This window comes from Diabrotica virgifera, chromosome 7, assembly GCF_917563875.1.
Source record: "Diabrotica virgifera virgifera chromosome 7, PGI_DIABVI_V3a".
Classification (NCBI taxonomy): Eukaryota; Metazoa; Arthropoda; class Insecta; order Coleoptera; family Chrysomelidae; genus Diabrotica; species Diabrotica virgifera.
The window spans coordinates 218,158,766-218,179,067 of NC_065449.1; the positions used below are offsets into that span (position 1 = coordinate 218,158,766).

Below are 20,302 nucleotides of genomic sequence, written 5' to 3' on the forward strand. Positions count from 1 at the left end.
ACCTCTCAACGTCCAAATCTACTAATATTTTTACAGATGCGCCCTGGTCTATAGGTCTAGAATTTTTTCTTCTATGGTTACCAATTATTCCACTAAAACAGGATCATTTTAGGTATTATTGTTACATTTGAGGCCGCGTATTTCCCCTGTTTTGCCTTTTATATGATCCTGGTCTATTATTCTCCTACAAGCTAGGAAATAAGCTGTTACTTCTGATACAGTACTGTATACTGGTAGTTAAGGGGACATACAGGACATAGGAAGGTGGGTCAGACAGAGACGAAGATATTGGAACCAACATATAAAGAGAATGGAGGACAGCAGACTCGTTAAAAGCGCAAAAACGAATAAGCAAGTAGGTAAAAAAATACAGGCTACAGGGAAGACCACCAAAACGATGGACCTCATCATCCGGGGAAGACTTGATGGCAATTAACAGGCAGTAGCCTACTAGCACGACCGATCATGCTAGAAAGAAGAAGAAGAAGAATTAAACATTAAAAAATGAATAACTATTTTCAATTTCGTTGTAACACGAAACTACAGCCGCATCATTATTCCAGTTCAATCAGAGAGTGCAGCAAGCACCTCTATCGGTTTCGAAACTTATTAGTCTCTCATCAGGAGGCACATATGCTGCTCTCTCTGACCCAACTAGGACAAACCGCGGCGTGCAGAAGATCAGGGAATTTTACAATTTATAATTTACGTCCCATCTGCTCAGCGCGGTAAAGTTCCAGTTCCAACGAGAATGGTTCCCTACGTATTCCAATCAGAGTAAACATGTAAATAAAAAATGAATAACCATTTTCAATTCCGTTGCAACACGAAACTACAGCCGCATCATTATTCCAGTTCAATCAGAGAGTGCAGCAAGCACCTCTATCGGTTTCGAAACTTATTAGTCTCTCATCAGGAGGCACATATGCTGCTCTCTCTGACCCAACTAGGACAAACCCCGGCGTGCAGTCACGGATTGCAACGAACGAAATGGCAGGGATGCCCTAGCGGCAACTGCTAGCAAATAACTAAGTTTTCAATCTAATAGCACATAAAACAACATCCAAAAATGTTACTCTACATCCTACCAGATTAAAAACAATGGGAACCTTCTCTGGTAACACCTCCGAGGCTTCTCGAGGAGTACGAAAGGAACCATTCTCGTTGGAACTTTACCGCGCTTAGCAGATGGAACGTGAATTATAAATTGTAAAATTCCCTCATCTTCCTTAATCTCAGCATCCATTGTTTCCATTGTTTTCAATCTGGTAGGATGTAGAGTAACATTTTTGGATGTTGTTTTATGTCCTATTAGATTGAAAACTTTTTTTAATTAAATATTAATTTAAACTTCTTAATTATTTTATTTTTTTTACTTATTTATCCATCTAATTTTTACTTGTATTTACTGCCTTTCTTTCTTTTTGACCAGTTTATGACGGACTGGAGGGATATTGAAAAGAGATTAACAATTAGTATATTGTTTATTTAAAAAGTTGAGGTAATTCTACATATATGCTAATATAATGATCTTATCACTAAATTGTACCCCTTCTTTGGCTTTAATAAAAACGTCTTTTTTTCAAACTCAAGTTCATCAGGAGTATCTTCGGCTCTCTCTATTCGGTATTTTGAAAGAAATTGCATAAATGCCACTTTAAACATCATTAAGCCAAAACGGTCCCCTAAAATAGTTTATTTATTTAAGAGTTATTTATCTCAAATGAAGTATATACATATCAATTAAACATAAAGCATCGGCGACTTTTCTATAGCAAATTCATATAGGTCTGGATCCCGCGTATGAAAAAAAAGTTGATTAATAGCAAGCCAAAAATTTGTTAATAGCTTAAGGGTATCTACTCGGACAAACTTTGATATATGAGAACACTGGAAAAGGGGAAGTTTTAATTGTGGAATAGGTTAAAAATTTGGAACGGTCAGACCACGAAAACGGCACATGTATTTTGTTCGACAGAACAGACTTAAACTCTCCGAACAGAGATTAAACTCTCATGCAAAAATCAGACTGCTATTTATCACCAAATGGGCGTTTTAATGAGTGGAACATGTAGAATATGTCAAATGACAGGAATTATGGCAGGTGATAAATAGCAGTCTGATTTTTGCATGAGAGTTTAATCTCTGTTCGGAGAGTTTAAGTCTATTCTGTCGGACAAAATAAATGTGCCGTTTTCGTGGGCTGACTGTTCTGCCCCTGTTCCAGTGTTCCCATATATCAAACTTTATCCGACTAGACACCCTTAAGCTATTAACAAATTTTCAGCTTGCTATTAATCAACTTTTTTTTTTATACGCGGGATCCAGACCTAATAAATTCGACCTTCTTTTACATCCTATATTCTATTGCCAGTGTATATAACTGCCTATCCAACCATTGCCAAAATTCCTGGAAAAAGTCTTCAACCTCTCGCCAAAATGCTTCATTTTTCGTAGAAAACTCTTTTAATTTCATCAAACAATACCCTATCTCACCATCAAACATTCTATAGTAAGTTTAGACATCGTTTCACTTTTTAGGGGAGTGCAATTAGAACTAAAACATGCATTGTTTCGGAAAAATTCAAACAAGCTTATATTTTTCTTAAACTTTTTTTGTTAGTTTATATACATGTTAAAGTAAAAAGTTCTACTCGCGGATTTGGCCGCTAATTGTTTATTAATTGTTTAAACAATAACAATTTTTTTGTATTAATAATTTTAAAAATATCGTTAAATTCATCAATTTACTTTGATCAAATATGTTTCTATTTTGTTTTTGATTATACTGAATCCGAATATGGCATTGCAATTTGAAAATTCTTATACAGAAGCTCTTATACAGTATGTCTGCGTAGTTAGGAACCACATGGAAAACTTTTTTATTATCAATTTTACGAAAAAAAAGTTATTCTTCATAAAATGCTCTGGACAGTCAAAAATATAAAACTCAACCATCAGATATCAAATTTTATCAATTTTATACTAGTTATGTCAAAAATATGAATTTCGTTAAAGAGTAAAGTACCTTTATATTTCAGAATAGCAAAAAATGCTATTATGAAAAGTTGTTTGAAATTAAAAACTATGTTTAAATATACAATAACATTATTCTAATCGAAATTTTTTTTTAAATTTTTTCTCAAATTACGGATACTCATCATCATTTTATTTCAATTATGATAACTATGGTATTATCACTTTAACGAAAAAAAGTTATTCTTCATAAAATGCTCTACGTGGTTTAAAATCTAAGATACAACCATCAGATATTAAACTTTTTTAATTTTATTCGAGGTATGTAAAAAATATGAATTTTTCTTAAGAGTTAAGTGCCTTTATTATTCACAATATTTTAATTAGAAGGATGTAATTGAACACTAAAATAAATTTTTTAATTCCAAACAACTTTTCTTAATAACAATTTTCGATATTTTGAAATTTAACGATACTTTACTCTTGAGTGAAATTCATATTTTTTGACATACCTCGTATAAAATTCAGTAAATTTGATATTTGATGATTGCATCTTAGATTATATACGATGCAGACTAGTTTATAAGGAATAACTTTTTTTCGTAAAACTGATAATAAAAAAGTTATCAATAGGTTCCCAGTTACGCAGACATACTGTATAAAAGCTAAAAAAATTTTTTTGCTGAACATTTATTATTGATGAAGTTTATTATTAGATGTATTTTAGGTAAGTTTTACAGAAAAAAGTTTTGATCACTTTATATAAACATTTTTTTAGCTGGTAATTTTCGGTTTTTTATTACATTTTTGTTATCTTTCTTAATTTTCTCAAAAAGAAATAGTCTATTTCATTTCTAAACTAAAATAATTCAGTGCATTTTACAGATTACATCCTAAGCTTTAAAAAGGCACTTATAAAACTGTAATAGATCTGTTCAAACTTGAGTAATACCGTCTTAAAATGGTGGTAATTCTATAAAACTACGAAGATTTCAAAAATTACATTTTTTAAGACGTCATATCATTTGAATTAAATTTTTGAGATTTTTTTTGAACGAAACATCATCTAGTACGATGCTTGAAAGGTAAGTTGTGCAAAATTGAGGGTTTTATAAGAAAAATTGTATTAGTTACACATTTTTAAATCATTTTTAAACAAAATTCATGTAAGGCTCATTTTCCGCCCCCACCGTACTTATGCCCATACATTTTATTTCTTTTTATTATAACGATAAGATATCTTAATTATTCTTCTTTTAGGTTCAATTTGTAAAATTTTATTCGTACCATTAGTTAAAGAATTACATTAAAATAACTCAAGCGTGCACTTCGCCGTACGCTAGTTTACAGTGCGCCAATGTTTGTGAGAAGGGTGATTTTAGCGTTATAAATAAAAAATTATAGAAGATACAGATTTAATTTTAGAAAATTCTTCATATAAGGTTTTTTTTGTAAAATTTTCTGAATTTTTCAATGGTTAAGTCAGTTTTATTCTAAAATTTATATTTTCGGAGTTATTTAAAAAAACATCACACTTCGTAGTTCATTTGTTTAATAACAAATGAAGCACCCACTTCTCGAGTAGAACTTTTTGATATGTTGTTTATTAAAAATTTCTTAATGAAATTACAAAAAGTTCTATCTTGTTTGATTTTTTCCGAAGTGAAAATCTATATGCACTCCCCTATTTTATAAATATTCATATAGACGAAACAGTAAACATTCTGGAAATTAAATACAGTACGCGCAATATCGCTTATCCCTCATGAAACATTGCATGCCCCACGCTTATTTCATCTTCTAAAATTAATTCTACAAACAAATAATAGGTGCCCCAGTGGCTCACCACTCTCTCCAGTAATTGTCAATACCGTTATGGAAGACTTCGAGCCACGAGCACTATCCACACCAATGGTTAAACCTATGTTGGCTAAGATATATTTACGATACCTTCGTCATTTGGTCGCACTGCAGGGATGCTTTAGTATCTTTTTAAACCCATCTGAATGATATACATCCGAGTATCCAGTTTACGATGAAGATGAAAACTGATTAATCCCTACCGTTTCTCGAAGAAAAACTAATCCCGAAGTTTTTATCATTCTGTTCACAGAAACCCACCCATACCAACCTTTAGTTGCATGCCAACTCTCAGAACCCAGCTTTACAAATGAATTCAGTCATTAATACCCTTGTCTCCAAATCAATACGCCTTTGCGATGATGCAAATAGATCTACTGAGGTCTCTTCTTTGAAACAAGTCCTCGTCCAAAGCGGTTACCGCGAAAATCACATGCGGAATATCCACTAATTTCAATCTCCCGCTCAATCTCCACCCAAAGACGCAGATCCTGATCATACGAAAGCTTTTCATCCTTACATCAAAGGTGTTAGTGATAACATCGACAAAATACTTAAACCACGAGGAATACAGAAAATATTTACTCCCCAACAAAAACTTTACATCCCTTGTACATTTAGTCAAAGACAACAGCCCAAATGAACAGCATGGCGTTTATGAAAGTCCTTGTGCAAACTACCCCGATCTTACATAGGCCAAGTAAATCCTAAAATCTAAAATATGATTTATGAAAATTCCATATCAGTTAGTAATTCCGATTCAGCTTTAGCTCTACTTTAACACCATCTTCATGTGTAGGTCTCAAAATTGACTTCGAAAACAATCCCTATCCGCTTCCGTAAACCAAGATTTATCCAAAAAGCTATAAAGATTAAAAAACGATCGAATTGTGTAAATAAAAGAGATGCCGGCATCCGGTCGCCTTCAACATGGCGACCCCACGTAAAGGAAACATCGTGCTCTCCTCCTAGCAATCAAAATCCCGACGTCAAGAATTTTCGCGCCAACCCGCATCAAGCGCCACTCCACTGAACCACGTCATTGTCCACAACAGCAGTAGTGCAGTGAACAGTGCAGTGTGTTGGGGCTCAGGAGACTGAGACCGCGGAAGCTCTCAAGATGACGTCAGAGAGGACGTTAAAAGCTCGGTCCTGTGAAGATCGACGCGGTTCAACCCTGAAGGAACAGTAAAACTTCTTCTATGTCGGCACTCTGATCTTAAGAGGTTATACCGGCAGTACGCAATTGGTAATTCACCAGTGGTGGATGCGGGTTTTCCCCTGTTAAAACCCATACGTTTCTACGCGACTAGCAATGCAAGAGTGGTGGTCTAGCGACTGGGAACCTAGCGCGGTCGCTATGCGCGTCGAAAGGTTTTACTTTCAATTTTTCGGAGAGTAGTTCTACTGTCCCTCTTTATACTGTGCTGGAAGCATGGTTAGTTTAATTTTAATATTAATTCTTGTAATAATATTGATTTTAGGAATATACAGCGAATAATTTTTATGTATTCACTAACCTAGGCAACGTCTGGGTCCAGCTCCGAAAGGTATATATACTAGTTTTCCATCCTTGCTCCAGTCAAAATTTCGAAAACGTTCTGGATCATACTTTTGTGGCTCCGGAAAATACTTCTCATTCATATGCAGAGGCAATAGTGGTATGTATATGCGGGTTCCTTTTGGAAGAACTAAATCCGTGTTTCTTATTTTGTAGTCAGTTGCAGATTTTCGACAAAAATGAGGGACTGCTGGATATTTTCGCATAGCCTCTGCAAAAAAATGTATTTGAGAAAATCAATAGTATGAAATACATACGTGCTTCAAAGTTTTAAATTTTTTAACCTAATAGAAATATTAAAGATATTAAAACATATTAAAAATATTCCTAAAAGATATTTAATTGAAAACTTATTGGACCATTTTCTTGGTAACACCTCCATAGTGATGTTGAAAAAGTGACTATTCGTTACAACGTACTCGTTACTTACGAATTCCGAAAGTAACGATTACTATACAGAGAGGCAAATCGTTACTTTGATTACTCTGATTACTTCGTTACTTCGTACCAATCGTATCAGAGCGAGTAACGACTATTGTATCTACTTTTATTACTTTGATTACTCTGATTACTTCGTTACTTCATACCAATCGTATTCGAGCGAGTAACGACTATTGTATCTACTTTTATTACTTTGATTACTCTGATTACTTCGTACCAATCGTATCAGAGCGAGTAACGACTATTATATCTACTTTTATTACTTTGATTACTCTGACTACTTCGTACCAATCGTATCAGAGCGAGTGGTGACTACTGTATCTACTTTGATTACTCTGATTACTTCGTACTTCGTGAAGGTCGCTATTATATCGGAATACCCATACAAAATACCTACCCACTGAGAAATATGGTTCTCGATATGATTATCGGTACTCAAATACAAAAGTGATCATAGTAATCAAATTATTTTTATACTTTAAACAGATCGGTGAAGGTCGTTGTTATATCGGAATACCTATACAAAATACCTACATACTGAGAAATACGATTTTCGATATGAATACCGGTACTCAAATACAAAAGTAATAAAAGTAATCATAGTAATCAAAGTAACGAATAGGTACTGTAAATGACTACTTTATGCAAAAGTAACCATTTGTAACGAATACTCGAAAGTAACTATAATCAACATCACTACTCCATGGCTTCTAAAAATTGCAAGCCATATGGACACTGAAGCGAAGAAAACAAGAGGGAATTCAAAAAATTTACACTTCACGACCCCGTCTGTTCAGCTGGTAAATTCCAACGAAAATGGACCTAGTTACTCAAAGGAGTAAAATAAATATAAAATGAAATAACAATGTATCTATACCATTTTTATTAAGTTGCAATGCGAAGGCAAAACTGTCTTATTTTTCACTTAGAACAGAGAGCGCAAGCCAGCACTCTAAATCGACGATTTTCGACTCGATTTGGAGTCATCATCAGAGAGGCGTAGGCCTGCTGCTCTCTGTCCCAAGTGACCAATCTCCGAGAGCTTATCCCCGCATTGCAACTGACGTCCATGGAGTAGTGTCTAACGACATCTGGTAACTGAAAGTCAAGGTCTTAAAGTTTTCAACCTAATAGAAATATTAAAAGCATTAAAAAATATTAAAAATATTTCTAAAAGATATTTAATTGAAAACCTATTGGACCATAAATTGCAAGCCAGATGGATGCTTCGCTTCAGCAGAAGTTGGAACATCGCTGGAATCGTTGTATTAGGCTTAAAGAAGACTATGCTATGGCTTAGTGTGAAAACCTCGTATCTACATTTTTTTTTTCGAAAATGACATTTTTGTGGTTTTAGTTTGAAAACTTTGTCTCTCACTGTTTACAGCTGTTAGAAAAAATCCAAATACACCATGTTTTTTTCTAGAGCCATAAAAAGAAAACACGTATATCAGGTGATTTCTTGATTTAGTGTGAATATCACGTATATAATCAAGAATGTGGTACTTAATTTGGAGTGTTTGTTTGAGAGTTTTGACTTGGAGAAGTGTTTTTTGTGAACAATGATAAGTTGTCATGCAAGTAGAAACATTTTATTTATCTTAATTCAAAAGATTTATACTGTATTAACCTAGTATTTGGAGGTGTCCACTAGGATATTAAAAATGAAAACCTCGTAAATAATCATGAACACAGCATAACTATCTATGAAAAAACACGTATATCAAGATATACTAGATTACCATAGTTACTTGAACAACGTCTATATGTACTGCAAGGATAATAATTTTACGAGTTTTTCATAGTTAATGTTTGTGTTTCATATAACAAACTATTATCTACAATAGACCAATTTTTACAGCGCCTAATAAACGCTAGAGGTCTAAGCGCAGCTGAAATTGACAACAGACCATATAACAATATTTTTTCTGTAATAGACTGCTTTTTACGGTACCTAATAAACCCTAGAAATTTAAACGCATTTATTGTAACTAAATATTAACCGACCAGAAAGAAATAAAATTTAATTTGGATGGTTCAGATGTTGACAAAACAATTATTTTCTTCAAACAAAACCGGAAACTCAATATAATACAGTAATATAAAAACCATCACCAATTCGATATAATTCAATACCTAAGCTAAATCTCCGACCCTATAATAACATCATTTTCACAATACAATCATTGGAATTTTTTTAAAAGGTAAGCTTTATCTCAGTGTCAATAGTACCTGAGTAAGAATACGGGAGCTGTGTCACTTGACTTGTGTTCGTTCAGATTAATTTATAGCCTAGATTCAGGAGGGAGTAATAATATATGAAGGTATGTTACTTGTTACCAGAAAAATCTATATGTTCTAATCTAATATTTTTGTCTTATAGGTAATAATGTTAAGAGGAAGCTTAATGTTAAACCTTGCCCTCAAAGGGAAAACAGTTAACGCAGATCGTGTTCGTAGCAGTTCTAAATACATTCCAGTTAACAAAAAGTTTACTCAAGGTAAGTTACAAACTAATTTACCCAGTACTAAGCCTACTTATGCACTAAATGTGTATGACGTTATAAAAAAAATCATAGGCTATTTTGTTACATCTTAACTTTCCGATGAACAAGGGGGTGAATTTTGACCCCAATGCATGTTTTTATTTAATTAATTCAGACATATTTTCAATTTTAAACTCATTATTTTTTTATTTGACTTTAATATCATTCTGGATACCCTCATATTTTGTAATAAAAAATATTTTCTATATTTTACGAAAAAAAAAATATTTTCTGAATTTGAGGGGAACGAACTCCTTTGGCCCTCTATGTTCCAATTTTATATTAAGTAAATACCACCTATTATGTGGAATTGTATGTAAAAAACATTCCAATATTGAAAAAAAAATTGTTTGTTAAACCTGTGGCGACGTTAATTAGTGTATATTTTAAAACTCCTTTAGTTATAAGTTCAGAATGATGATTCCTTTTTTTGTTCAATTGTAATTAAAAATATGTTTTACTAATGTTTATTTATGATTTATTGATACGATAGTAACATAAAAATTACGAATAGATGTATTTTTTTTTTTAAAACAACTTAATTTTTTTGTCAAATGTCATTTTCTACTGGGGGTCATTTTTTACCCCCGTTGGTCACCCGTGTAACAAAAAAGGTTGGTCATCGGAAGGTTAACTGAATAATTATATTCCTTATTATTATTAATATAGTTTTTTAATTGTTTCAAACGAAGAAAATCAGTCCTACTATGTAGGGCTAAAAAAAATAATGAGTGCGCCTGTATTCTTCAGGTAAGAGTGGACTCTAAACAAAGTACAGACTGACATAATTAAGAAATAATTAAAAGACTGAGATAATTAAGACATTTTATTATAGCATTGAGTTTGTTATTTAGATTAAAAGTCAATGATTTTATTGTTTCAAAAATCAATATACAGTGAGCACGTAATGGTTGGAATAAATTAATTTTTTCATAAATGGGCAATTTTGGAAATAAATTCCGAAACAGGTCAATTTTTATTTTTAAATTGCGACTTTTTGGCATATATATCATACTGGTGACGTCATCCATCTGGGCGTGATGTCGTCATATATGATTTTTTTAAATGAGAATAGGGGTCGAGTGATAGCTCATTTGAAAGGTAATTCAATTCTCTATCCAGTAATATAAACATTGATATAATTATTTATACAGGCTGTCCAAAAAAAAATTTTTTTTTGATTCAATTTATTGACATCAAAAGAAGAATGTGTGTAATTTGTTTAATTCAAAATATATTTTACTGCTATCACAAAACAGGAAAAAATGTTTATTTGACAAATAAATATTGTTTTTTGCTTAAATTCAATATTAAAGCAGCCACCCACCTGTCTCTTGAGAGTTTGAACATTTAATTTATGCGTAAAGCAATGATTATTTTTCAAATAAACATTTTTTTTTGTTTCCTGAGAGTAGTAAAATGTATTTTGAATTAAATAAATTACATACATTATTCTTTTATGTCAATAAATTTATTAAAAAAAAAGAATGTGTGTGTACTTTGTACGCACGCAAGAAGTTATACTTCTATTATATGATTATATGATTATAAACGAAATTAATATACTTTTTATTTATATTTTATTTAAATATTAAATTAATTTATACTTACTACTTCTCAAAAATTTTTATTAAAACAGTGCCAAAAAACACATTAAAAATGCCACAAATGATTTCTGAACATTAATTGTCGGAAAATTTTTTAACTAAATACGTATTTTCTGAAAATAAAATTATATAATAAATATACTTACAATCATAAAATGTATAAAAAAAATAAAAAAATAAAAGTTTCTATTGGGATTCGAACCAACTTACCACGCGGCTGGTATTTGCGTTGTATTGGGATTCGCCCGCATTAAAACTTCGCCACAGAGGCAGCTTGTCATTATGTGCGAAGATCGTCTAACTAAACAGATTAACCTTTTGACATTTTTAACTTATGTAAATCAAATTATTTTGATTTTGAATTGAAATGATTTAGAATTGAAAAAATACAACAAAACATAGAGTAATAAGACAATATATTAGGTGAATATTAAGGTGTAAAATAAAAGTATTACATACTACTTATGTATTTTGGTAGGTTCAAGGTAGGTATCGGAGCCCGTATAACGACTAATAAATTTCGCAATCACTTGCGTCGTGCAAAGTGGCTATGTTCAAATATCATAACAAAATTTGATCAACTATTTATAAAACACTTACCAGTGAAAGATTCTTTAGCTTTGAATAAGCGAGATCTGCGGCACTCATACTAGGCACAGTTTGATGAGCTTTCACATTGTCATGCAACAATCATCTCTTCTATGTAAATAAGTCCAAAAATATAATATGAAAACTATTTAAAAAGGCAGTATAACCATTAACTAACTTTTTGTTTGTTGTTTCTCTTCCTACAAATTTTAAAACGCAACAAGCATACATTATAACCAAACCATGCACAGTCCCACAGCTGTGCCACAGCTGCCATATTGGATAATTTTTGTCATGTCATTTGAACATCCAATCAGAACAAAGTTATAATGCGCATGCGCCCGGTCGCTAGGTTTTCCCATATAAAATTTCACCGTCATTACGCCCGTAAAGAAGTATAACTTCAAAAATTTTTTTGGACACCCTATGTAAATAATTATGTTAATATTTATATTACTGAATAGAGAATTGAATTACCTTTCAAATAAGCTACCACACGCCCCCTATTCTCATTTAAAAAAAATTATCGATGACGTCATCACACCCAGATGGGTGACGTCACTAGTACGATATATATGCCAAGAAGTCGTAATTTAAAAATAAAAATTGACATGTTTCGGGATTTTTCTCCAAAATCGTCCATTCTCGAGAAAATGAATTTATTCCAACCTTTACGTGCTCTCTGTATAATAATTTCGTCGTTTAATGTTAATTTTGTCAAACATGTCAATAAACTAAATAAATAACTTATTTTTATTTTTTTTGTATAACCCTTTTAGTATTTAAAATTATGTTAGACAGATATACATGAATCAATAATTAATATGAAAAAATCGTATATTTTAAATATCTAATATGAAAACCACGTATATATAGAACTTAAGAATGAATACTTCGTAGGTCAGGTAAAAAATTAAATAATAATAATATATGTGCACAATTTATGTGTAACTATCGAAATGTGTCCAAATTAAAGTACGTAAAGATAGTTTTTTGTTTTTATGTTATAATATGCAGTAAATCAGCTTTTTGCCTCTCCTGTAAAATTGTATTTTATTGAGATACGAGGTTTTCACACTAAGCCATCGCTATGTCAAATAAAAAAAACATGTTTTTCATTTCAAAGCAGAATACTTATGATTACTACCTAGTAGGGAGTTTAGAAAAAATACTTTACCATAAAAACACATTTCCAAATAATCAGTTTTTAGCATTGCCTCATATGTAATACCACCATCCTCCTCCATACATCTTAGCACTTCTTTCCTAGCTTTTTCTTGTATATCTTGATTAATAGCAAACTCATAAAAGACATTCGACGCGGTTGAAGTACTAGTTTCTCCTCCAGCTACCAAAAACGACATCGCATTCGCGATTAATTGTTCAATTTCTAAAAAATAAAACGAAAACTAGAATTGTTTTATAAATATGCGTAGTTTAAATTTGTCGTCAAATATATTTCTTCTATGGATTCTATACAATATGCAATTTATCTCACTACTTACATACATTTGAAATGAACAATTTCTCAGGCAGTGAGAAAAGTCGGCCACTGCAGTGAGAAATAATTTTTCTCACGGGTTCACCGCCGGTTTACATACATATGATCGCCATTTCCATGGTAACATGCGCAATACAAACACAATTATTTTTGTCAAATAAAATGTATTCAAATTTGTCAAAACCTTTCAAAAATTATCTTTTAAGACTGTTCAACTGTGAATTATAATTTTAAATAAATAAAGTATATAAATATTAAGAATATTAAATACCTATGTGTATATATGTATTTTATTTCAATTTAGGCATATAATATACCTAAAAGCACCTAAATTATTTAATTTTGAAGTTAGAACTCTTGACAACAACGCATCCATAGAAAAAGTACAGTGTACAACACGAGAGAAAATGACATATTTCTCTCTCGCTTGATTTGCGGCACTCGCCTCGTGCCTCGGCTCGTGCCAACAAACTTCTGCGCTCGTGAAAAATATGTATTTTTTCTCTCTTGTTGTACAATATACTATTTTCACTAATTTCTATCTACAAACTATTTGATAAAATACTTTAATAAGTAACCATACAAAACAACATTTTGTCGCATAATTATAACATCGAAGGATTTTAATGAACCAGTTGGTACCAAAAATAATAAGAAGTAGTGTGTCTTTAGAATAGGAAGTATAATAAAAGACCAAGTTGATAAATCTTCACGCCATTTCAGTTTCATTAAAACGTCTTCAAGGAATGGCATCCTGTTTTGTATTGGGGTGTCCTCCTACCGTTCTTATGAAATATAAACAAGATCCCAAATAAACTACATATTTTTAATTTGTAGTTAGAACTTATTACCCAGTGTAAACCTACACTCAGAGAAAAAGAACTCCTCACTTTATGAGAAACTCCAAAGGTAACATAATTCTCGACTTGGATGAAAAAAAGGAAGAATGGACTAACTATATAAAAGAGCTCTTCCTGGATACGAGGCCACCACTTAACACCACAAAGTACACGAATACTGGCCCTAGTATTTTAAAAGCGGAAGTAGAGAAAGCCATCAAACAGAGCAAAAATGGGAAATCTCCAGGCCTTGACCAAATACCATCAGACTGGCTCAAACTTCTGGATGACGACAATGTCTCACAATTAACAAACATTTATAACCATATATACGAGACTGGAATGATGCCACAGATATGGTTGGAGTCTACATTTATTCCACTCCCAAAAAAACCTAATACATCATCATGTAAAGACTTTAGACTAATTAGTCTCTTGAGCCACTCTCTCAAGCTACTTCTTAAGATAATTCTTAATAGAATCAAGCAGAAATGTGAAGAGACAATGGGAAACAAACAATTCGGTTTCAGAGAAGGATTGGGAACAAGGGAAGCTTTGTTCTCAATGTTAACATTACTTCAACGATCATGGGAAGTACAGAAACCAATTTACGTCTGCTTTATAGATTTTGAGAAGGCGTTTGATAGAGTTCAACATGATAGGTTGTTTGAATATCTAGAAATGATTGGAATAGATGATAAAGATCTGAGACTTTTACAACATCTATATTGGAATCAAGAAGCTTCTATTCTGGTAGACGGCAAAGAAACAGACAAAATTTGCTTTCAAAGAGGTGTCAGACAGGGTTGTGTGTTATCCCCAACTTTGTTTAACGTATACTCAGAAATAATTTTTAATGAAGCCTTGGAAGGACAATGTGGAGTTCGAATCGGGGGAGAAACTATTAACAACATCAGATATGCAGACGACACCGCAATCATGGCTGAAAATATCGAAGATCTTCAATTCCTTATTGATCGAGTCACTAGAGAATGCTCCAATAACGAACTTAACATAAATGCAACAAAGACAAAGTTACTTGTGGTTAGTAAACAAGACGTCGGCCCTATGCAACTAATTGTCAGTGATGAATCAATAACAAAAGTTAACCATTTTAAATACCTAGGATGTTGGATAAACGAGACACTAAATCCGGATGAAGAAATTAAAACTCGTATAGAAATTGCAAGAGGAGCATTTATGAGACTTAGATCTATTCTGAGCAACTCTCAGCTGAACTTACAACTAAGAATCAAGTTCCTAAAATGTTATGTGTATCCTGTATTACTATGTGGATGTGAAACCTGGATCATGAAGGTTAACATGATGAACAAATTAGAAGCCTTTGAGATGCGGTCGTATCGTAGAATGCTCAGAATATCTTGGGTTCAACGCATTTCAAACAGAGAAGTCTTAAACAGAGTGGGTCAAGGCGAAGGTGACTTAATGAAGATGATAAAAAAGAGAAAACTTGAATATCTGGGGCATATAATAAGAGGTAGCAGATACAGGATGCTGCAGTTAATACTCAATGGAAAGATCGACGGAAAAAGAGGAATTGGTCGAAAGAAATATTCATGGCTCCGAAACCTTCGTCAATGGACTGGCTTATCAGCAGATCAATTGTTACATGTCGCACAAGATCGAGAACGATATCGGCAAATTGTTATGGAAGCTACCCACGCCTAAAAATTTGGGCACGGTACTTAAAGAAGAAGACCCAGCGTATACATATGTATGAGTTTTGGACCCAGCTGCTCTCTTCTTGCTTGTGTTTCTTTCAAGCAATTCGGTAGTGAACTGGGAATTTCAATATGTTTCATTCCATTAACTACTAAGATGTGTTAAAATCGTTCTTTTATGTTATAGCCAATCAAATGATGCAACAAATAAGTGCATCTGCTGAAGCAGATATATCTATGTCAACTTTCTTTTCTTCCTTGAAACTTCTTATATCTATATCTCACAACTATTGGTTTACAGCGTTCTCCAAAGCCTTCCAACTCCTATCCACCATCCTTCTCTGTTTAACCATAGACCTGAAAGGATTTTCCTTTCCTCTAGTTATTTTTTAATTCCCTCCCTCCAGCTTCTTCTCGGTCTTCCTCTTTTCCTTCTCCCTACATACATGACAGAGATCATGTCATCTGACATTCTCTGTACATGATCGTACAATAATTAGTTAATTTATTTTTATGGCATCAATAAATTATTGTATGCGCAAATACCATCATTTCTCGTATTTTGTCATTTGGTATCTTGATTTTTCTGCTGCACTTCTCCAGAAAGTTGACCAGCCAAAAAGATCATCAGGTCCTAAGATTCTTAGGCCTGCTGTCTTCCTAGCTAGCTGGTCAGTAATGCGTGTCCTTTAACCCACCTCAGGATGATGTTGTTACCATCCGAAGCTTGGACTAGTGACTCATGACACTCCATTTCTAGCCCTGATATGACACGTAGTCTATTCAGGGTTAGTAGCGCTTGGCTGCTGTCTGTGCAGATTATCATGGTTTTACCGGCTATACCTTTCCGGGTTTAATATTTGAAGAAAACGGAAAACAATAAATAGATATAAACTATAGGATACAAAAAACAAATAGACTATATTATGCAGTAAACAGTGGATTTGTAAATAGACGAGAAATATCAAGAAAAACGAAAATGAGGGTATATAAAGCTGTGTATAGACCTGTACTCACATATGGATGCGAATCGTGGATATTGTCAAAAGGGATAAAAATAAACTACAGGCAGTAAAAATGAAATATCTAAGAAGAGTCATGGGAGTGACTAGAAGGGATAGAGTAAAGAATATAAAAATAAGAGAAGAATTAGAAATAGAACCATAAGAATTTTATATAGAAGAGAGACAGCTGGGTTGGTGGAAACTCTTACAAAGAATAAGTGATAATATACCTGTTAAAAGAATCTGGGAAAGTAGAAATATAGAAAGGAAAAAACGTGGTAGACCACGAAGACAGTGGAATGCAGTAATAATAGATATTTTAGAAAAGAGGGGAACAACATGGAACGATGCCAAAAAATTAACAGAGAATAGAAAGGATGGAAGGAACAGGGATGGGGAACAGAGAATAGAGAATATGGAAGAAATTTGCGAAGAACTAAAAATAATGAAAGAATCGGAAACAGATCCCTACACCTCAGGGTAGAAGGGATAAAGATTATATATATACCTTTCCGGGTTATCTCTTTTGTGGCTATGGAGATGCCAGCCAGTTCAGTCTGAACTACGCTGGAATTTTTGCCCGTACCCCATTTTATACTAAGGTTCAGTGATCTGGAGTATATCCCGCATCCTGAGCCTTCTTCCATTTTGGAGCCACCGGTGTAGATGCAATATGCATTTGCCACGTTTGACTCCCTATGTTGTCTTGTTTAGATTTTGTAGGGTGTGTTGAAGACAAACGTAGGCTTAATTGAGTCGCTTCCATGGCCTGCATGTAGCAGGTGGCCTTGGGTGGTAATACTTACTTGACAGTTGACTTACAATTACTTACAACTAGTATTTTCAGAACAATTTCCGAAATGGAAATAGAGATGACGTATTAATGTATTTCGAATTAAACTTATTATTTATTTTCATTAAATAGAGTAGATGATATTTTATCTTTCAATCAAGGTAATTTTGTTTCAAATGACTATAAAATATCCAAAGAGTACTCCCATGAAAATACGTTTTGGTTACATATTATGCTCGTATTATCAAGTTGTCAAACTTTATGCTGTTGATCTCTGATTAACTACCAATAAGAACTCGTGTCACTGATACTGTTAAAGAAATAATTGAAACAAAGAAATATGCATAAAATAAAAAAATAAATATAGTCCAAGTAATGAAGCTTAAAATAGGACAAAATCTCGCAATTTTTACAGAATGGATCGATTTGCTTGAAAATTTGAGAATAAGTAGTGGATAGTCCAAGGATCAAAATCTATATCATGCCGAAAGGCGCTTTTACCATGGGGGTGGTTGCCACCCCATCTCGGGGGTGAAAATTGTTTATTACATTTTAATGCAAAAGTTGGTAAAAACGTTCATTCTAAGCAAAAAACGTTCTATACATTTTTTTGATAAAATTGACAGTTTTCATAAAATTGACAGTTTTCGATTTATTCGCTATCGAAAGCGTTAGTTTTATATCGAAAAAAATCAATGTTTTTAATAAGTTTTCTGCTAATAACTCCAAAAGTTTTCGTTTTATCAAAACAACTTTACTTAACAAAAATGTACCTTCTGAAAAAATAAACAAAAACGTTTTTTTAAATTTTCTTTAGGACCAATAGTAACCAAGCTATACTTTATTATATGTTGGCTCTTCTTCGTCAAATGCTAAATATTCTAGTTTCAAAGTCAAAAGACGGGAAAACTATGCATTTTTCGAGGACAACTTGTTTAAACTAATTTAAAGCACTTAAAAATATCTATCACCAGAAATAAAAAAAGTCTCTAGCTCAAAAATTAAGTGACTTATAATGAAAAGAATGTCAGTCCCTATTTTTTTCAGCGAAAAAGTGATCGCAAGCAACCCCCTAATCACTACCGTAATTAAAATTAGTCATTAACCTTGTTTGGTCTTTTTTACTTATGTATTATTAATAGGTTCTAGTAGTTTGACCGGATTAGTTTTAAAAAAAGTGGAGTTAAAAGCGAATAACGACTTATTGTAGTTTGAAAAAAAATGGCCTCTTCTTCAGAATAGCAAAATTAACATCAGAGATACGAAAAAATGTTTAAATATGAAATTGTAGCTTATTTAATTTCCAAGAACACGGTTTCCAAATTTTTTTTTACGGCAAAAATTCAGTGAGCTATTGACAATTGAAACTAGTAATAACATGCAAAAATCACCTTTACCAACCCTTTCAAAGTCACCTCTTTTTGCGACTGAGGATTTTGAAAAGGTTTAATATTACTAGGTTTATAGATATTGTAAAAACCTACAAAATATGTTTTATATAACTTTCTAAGATAAAAAATAAAAAAGTTACGGTTAAAAAAGCAATATATTTTTTTGAAAAAAAAAGGAGAAATCCAATTGGCAGCATAATAATGTAAGTTAGCGGTGTATTTGGTTATTGGCCTTATTTATTATTATTTATTTATGTAATATAAATAAATTCTAGAAGTTTGACTGGCTTAGAATAGTTAGTTTTAAAAAAACTGGAGTCAAAATCGAATTACGAATTTTTGTAGTATGGTAAAAAATGAATTTTCTTCAGAATAGAAAGATTAGCATCAGAGATAGGAAAAAATGTTTTAATATAAAATTATAGGTTATTTAATTCTCAAGAACTTGGTTTGAAAAACAATTTTCTACGGTAAAAATTGAGTGAATCGTAATATCAAAAATCATTGATTTTCTCTATACAAACACTTTCGATACCGAATAAATCGAAAACTATTCATTTTATCACAAAAATGTATAGAACATTTTTTGCTTAGAATGAATGTTTTTATCAACTTTTGCGGTCAAAATATAATAAAAAATTTTCACTCACGAGATGGGGTGGCAACCACCCCCATGGTAAAAGCGCCTTTCGGAATCATATAGATTTTAATCCTTGGACTATCCACTACTTATTCTCAAATTTTCAAGCAAATCGATCTATTCTGTAAAAATTGCGAGGTGAAAAGCTTCGGTTCCTGGCCTAATAGTTATTTTTCAGAAATAAATACCTTCTTGCGACAAATTTTCTTTGCCTTCCATTTTCGACATATCTATTATTATATCGATTAAATCTTGTGCTTTTCCATCGTGTGCTTTTCTTTCTTTAATCACCGTATAGAGTGCATCAGAAAGATAATCGGTAATTGACTTTTCAAGAAAATTTAGTTGGAAAATTTCTGCCAATTCCCCAAAAAAGAAATGTGCTGATTGGGATAACAGGTTGCGGTACGTAAATGAAAACATACCTAAAAACAAAATATTATGTTAAAGTAATAAAGTATAAAATATTATGTTAAACCAAACAAATTTATTAATGAGAATAAATACTTGAATTCAATAACTTTAAAACGTTTTTTTTATACTTGGCTTGGTCTTTGTCACTATGTCCCGAGAATCTTGTAATCCATTTTAAACATACTTTCAGACTACGTAGACACCTAAAAATATCTCAGAACTCTATTAAAATGCAATATTGAGTGCTTTTATATAGATGCATTGAGTTTTATTTTTAGCCCAGTCGGGATAGCATTTGACCTTGCATTAGGAGCTGCCCCAAATTTTATTTTTCTAATCTTTAGGGAGGGCCAATATTAGTATAAATTTAAAATCTCGACTGAATTCCGCCGTTGCGTTAGCCGCCATCTTGATTTTAAACGAGAACCGTTTTTGCTTAATATCTCCGCCATTTTCAAT

At 32.4% G+C, this 20,302-nt stretch overlaps 1 protein-coding gene across 2 annotated transcripts in view; it reads right to left on the bottom strand.

Annotated features, from left to right (window-relative positions):
- Positions 1-1,465: 1,465 nt before the first annotated feature.
- Positions 1,466-20,302, bottom strand: part of LOC114329849 (cytochrome P450 6j1-like) — a 31,216-nt gene continuing 12,379 nt past the window's right edge. For both annotated transcript variants that reach the window (XM_050655919.1, XM_050655918.1), the window contains exons 3-6: positions 19,618-19,854; positions 12,757-12,969; positions 6,357-6,608; positions 1,466-1,685 (exon numbers count right to left, since the gene is read on the bottom strand). In XM_050655919.1, the coding sequence (XP_050511876.1) occupies positions 1,519-1,685; positions 6,357-6,608; positions 12,757-12,969; positions 19,618-19,854 (869 nt within the window). In that variant the 3' untranslated portion in view covers positions 1,466-1,518. The remainder of the gene's footprint in view (positions 1,686-6,356; positions 6,609-12,756; positions 12,970-19,617; positions 19,855-20,302) is intronic.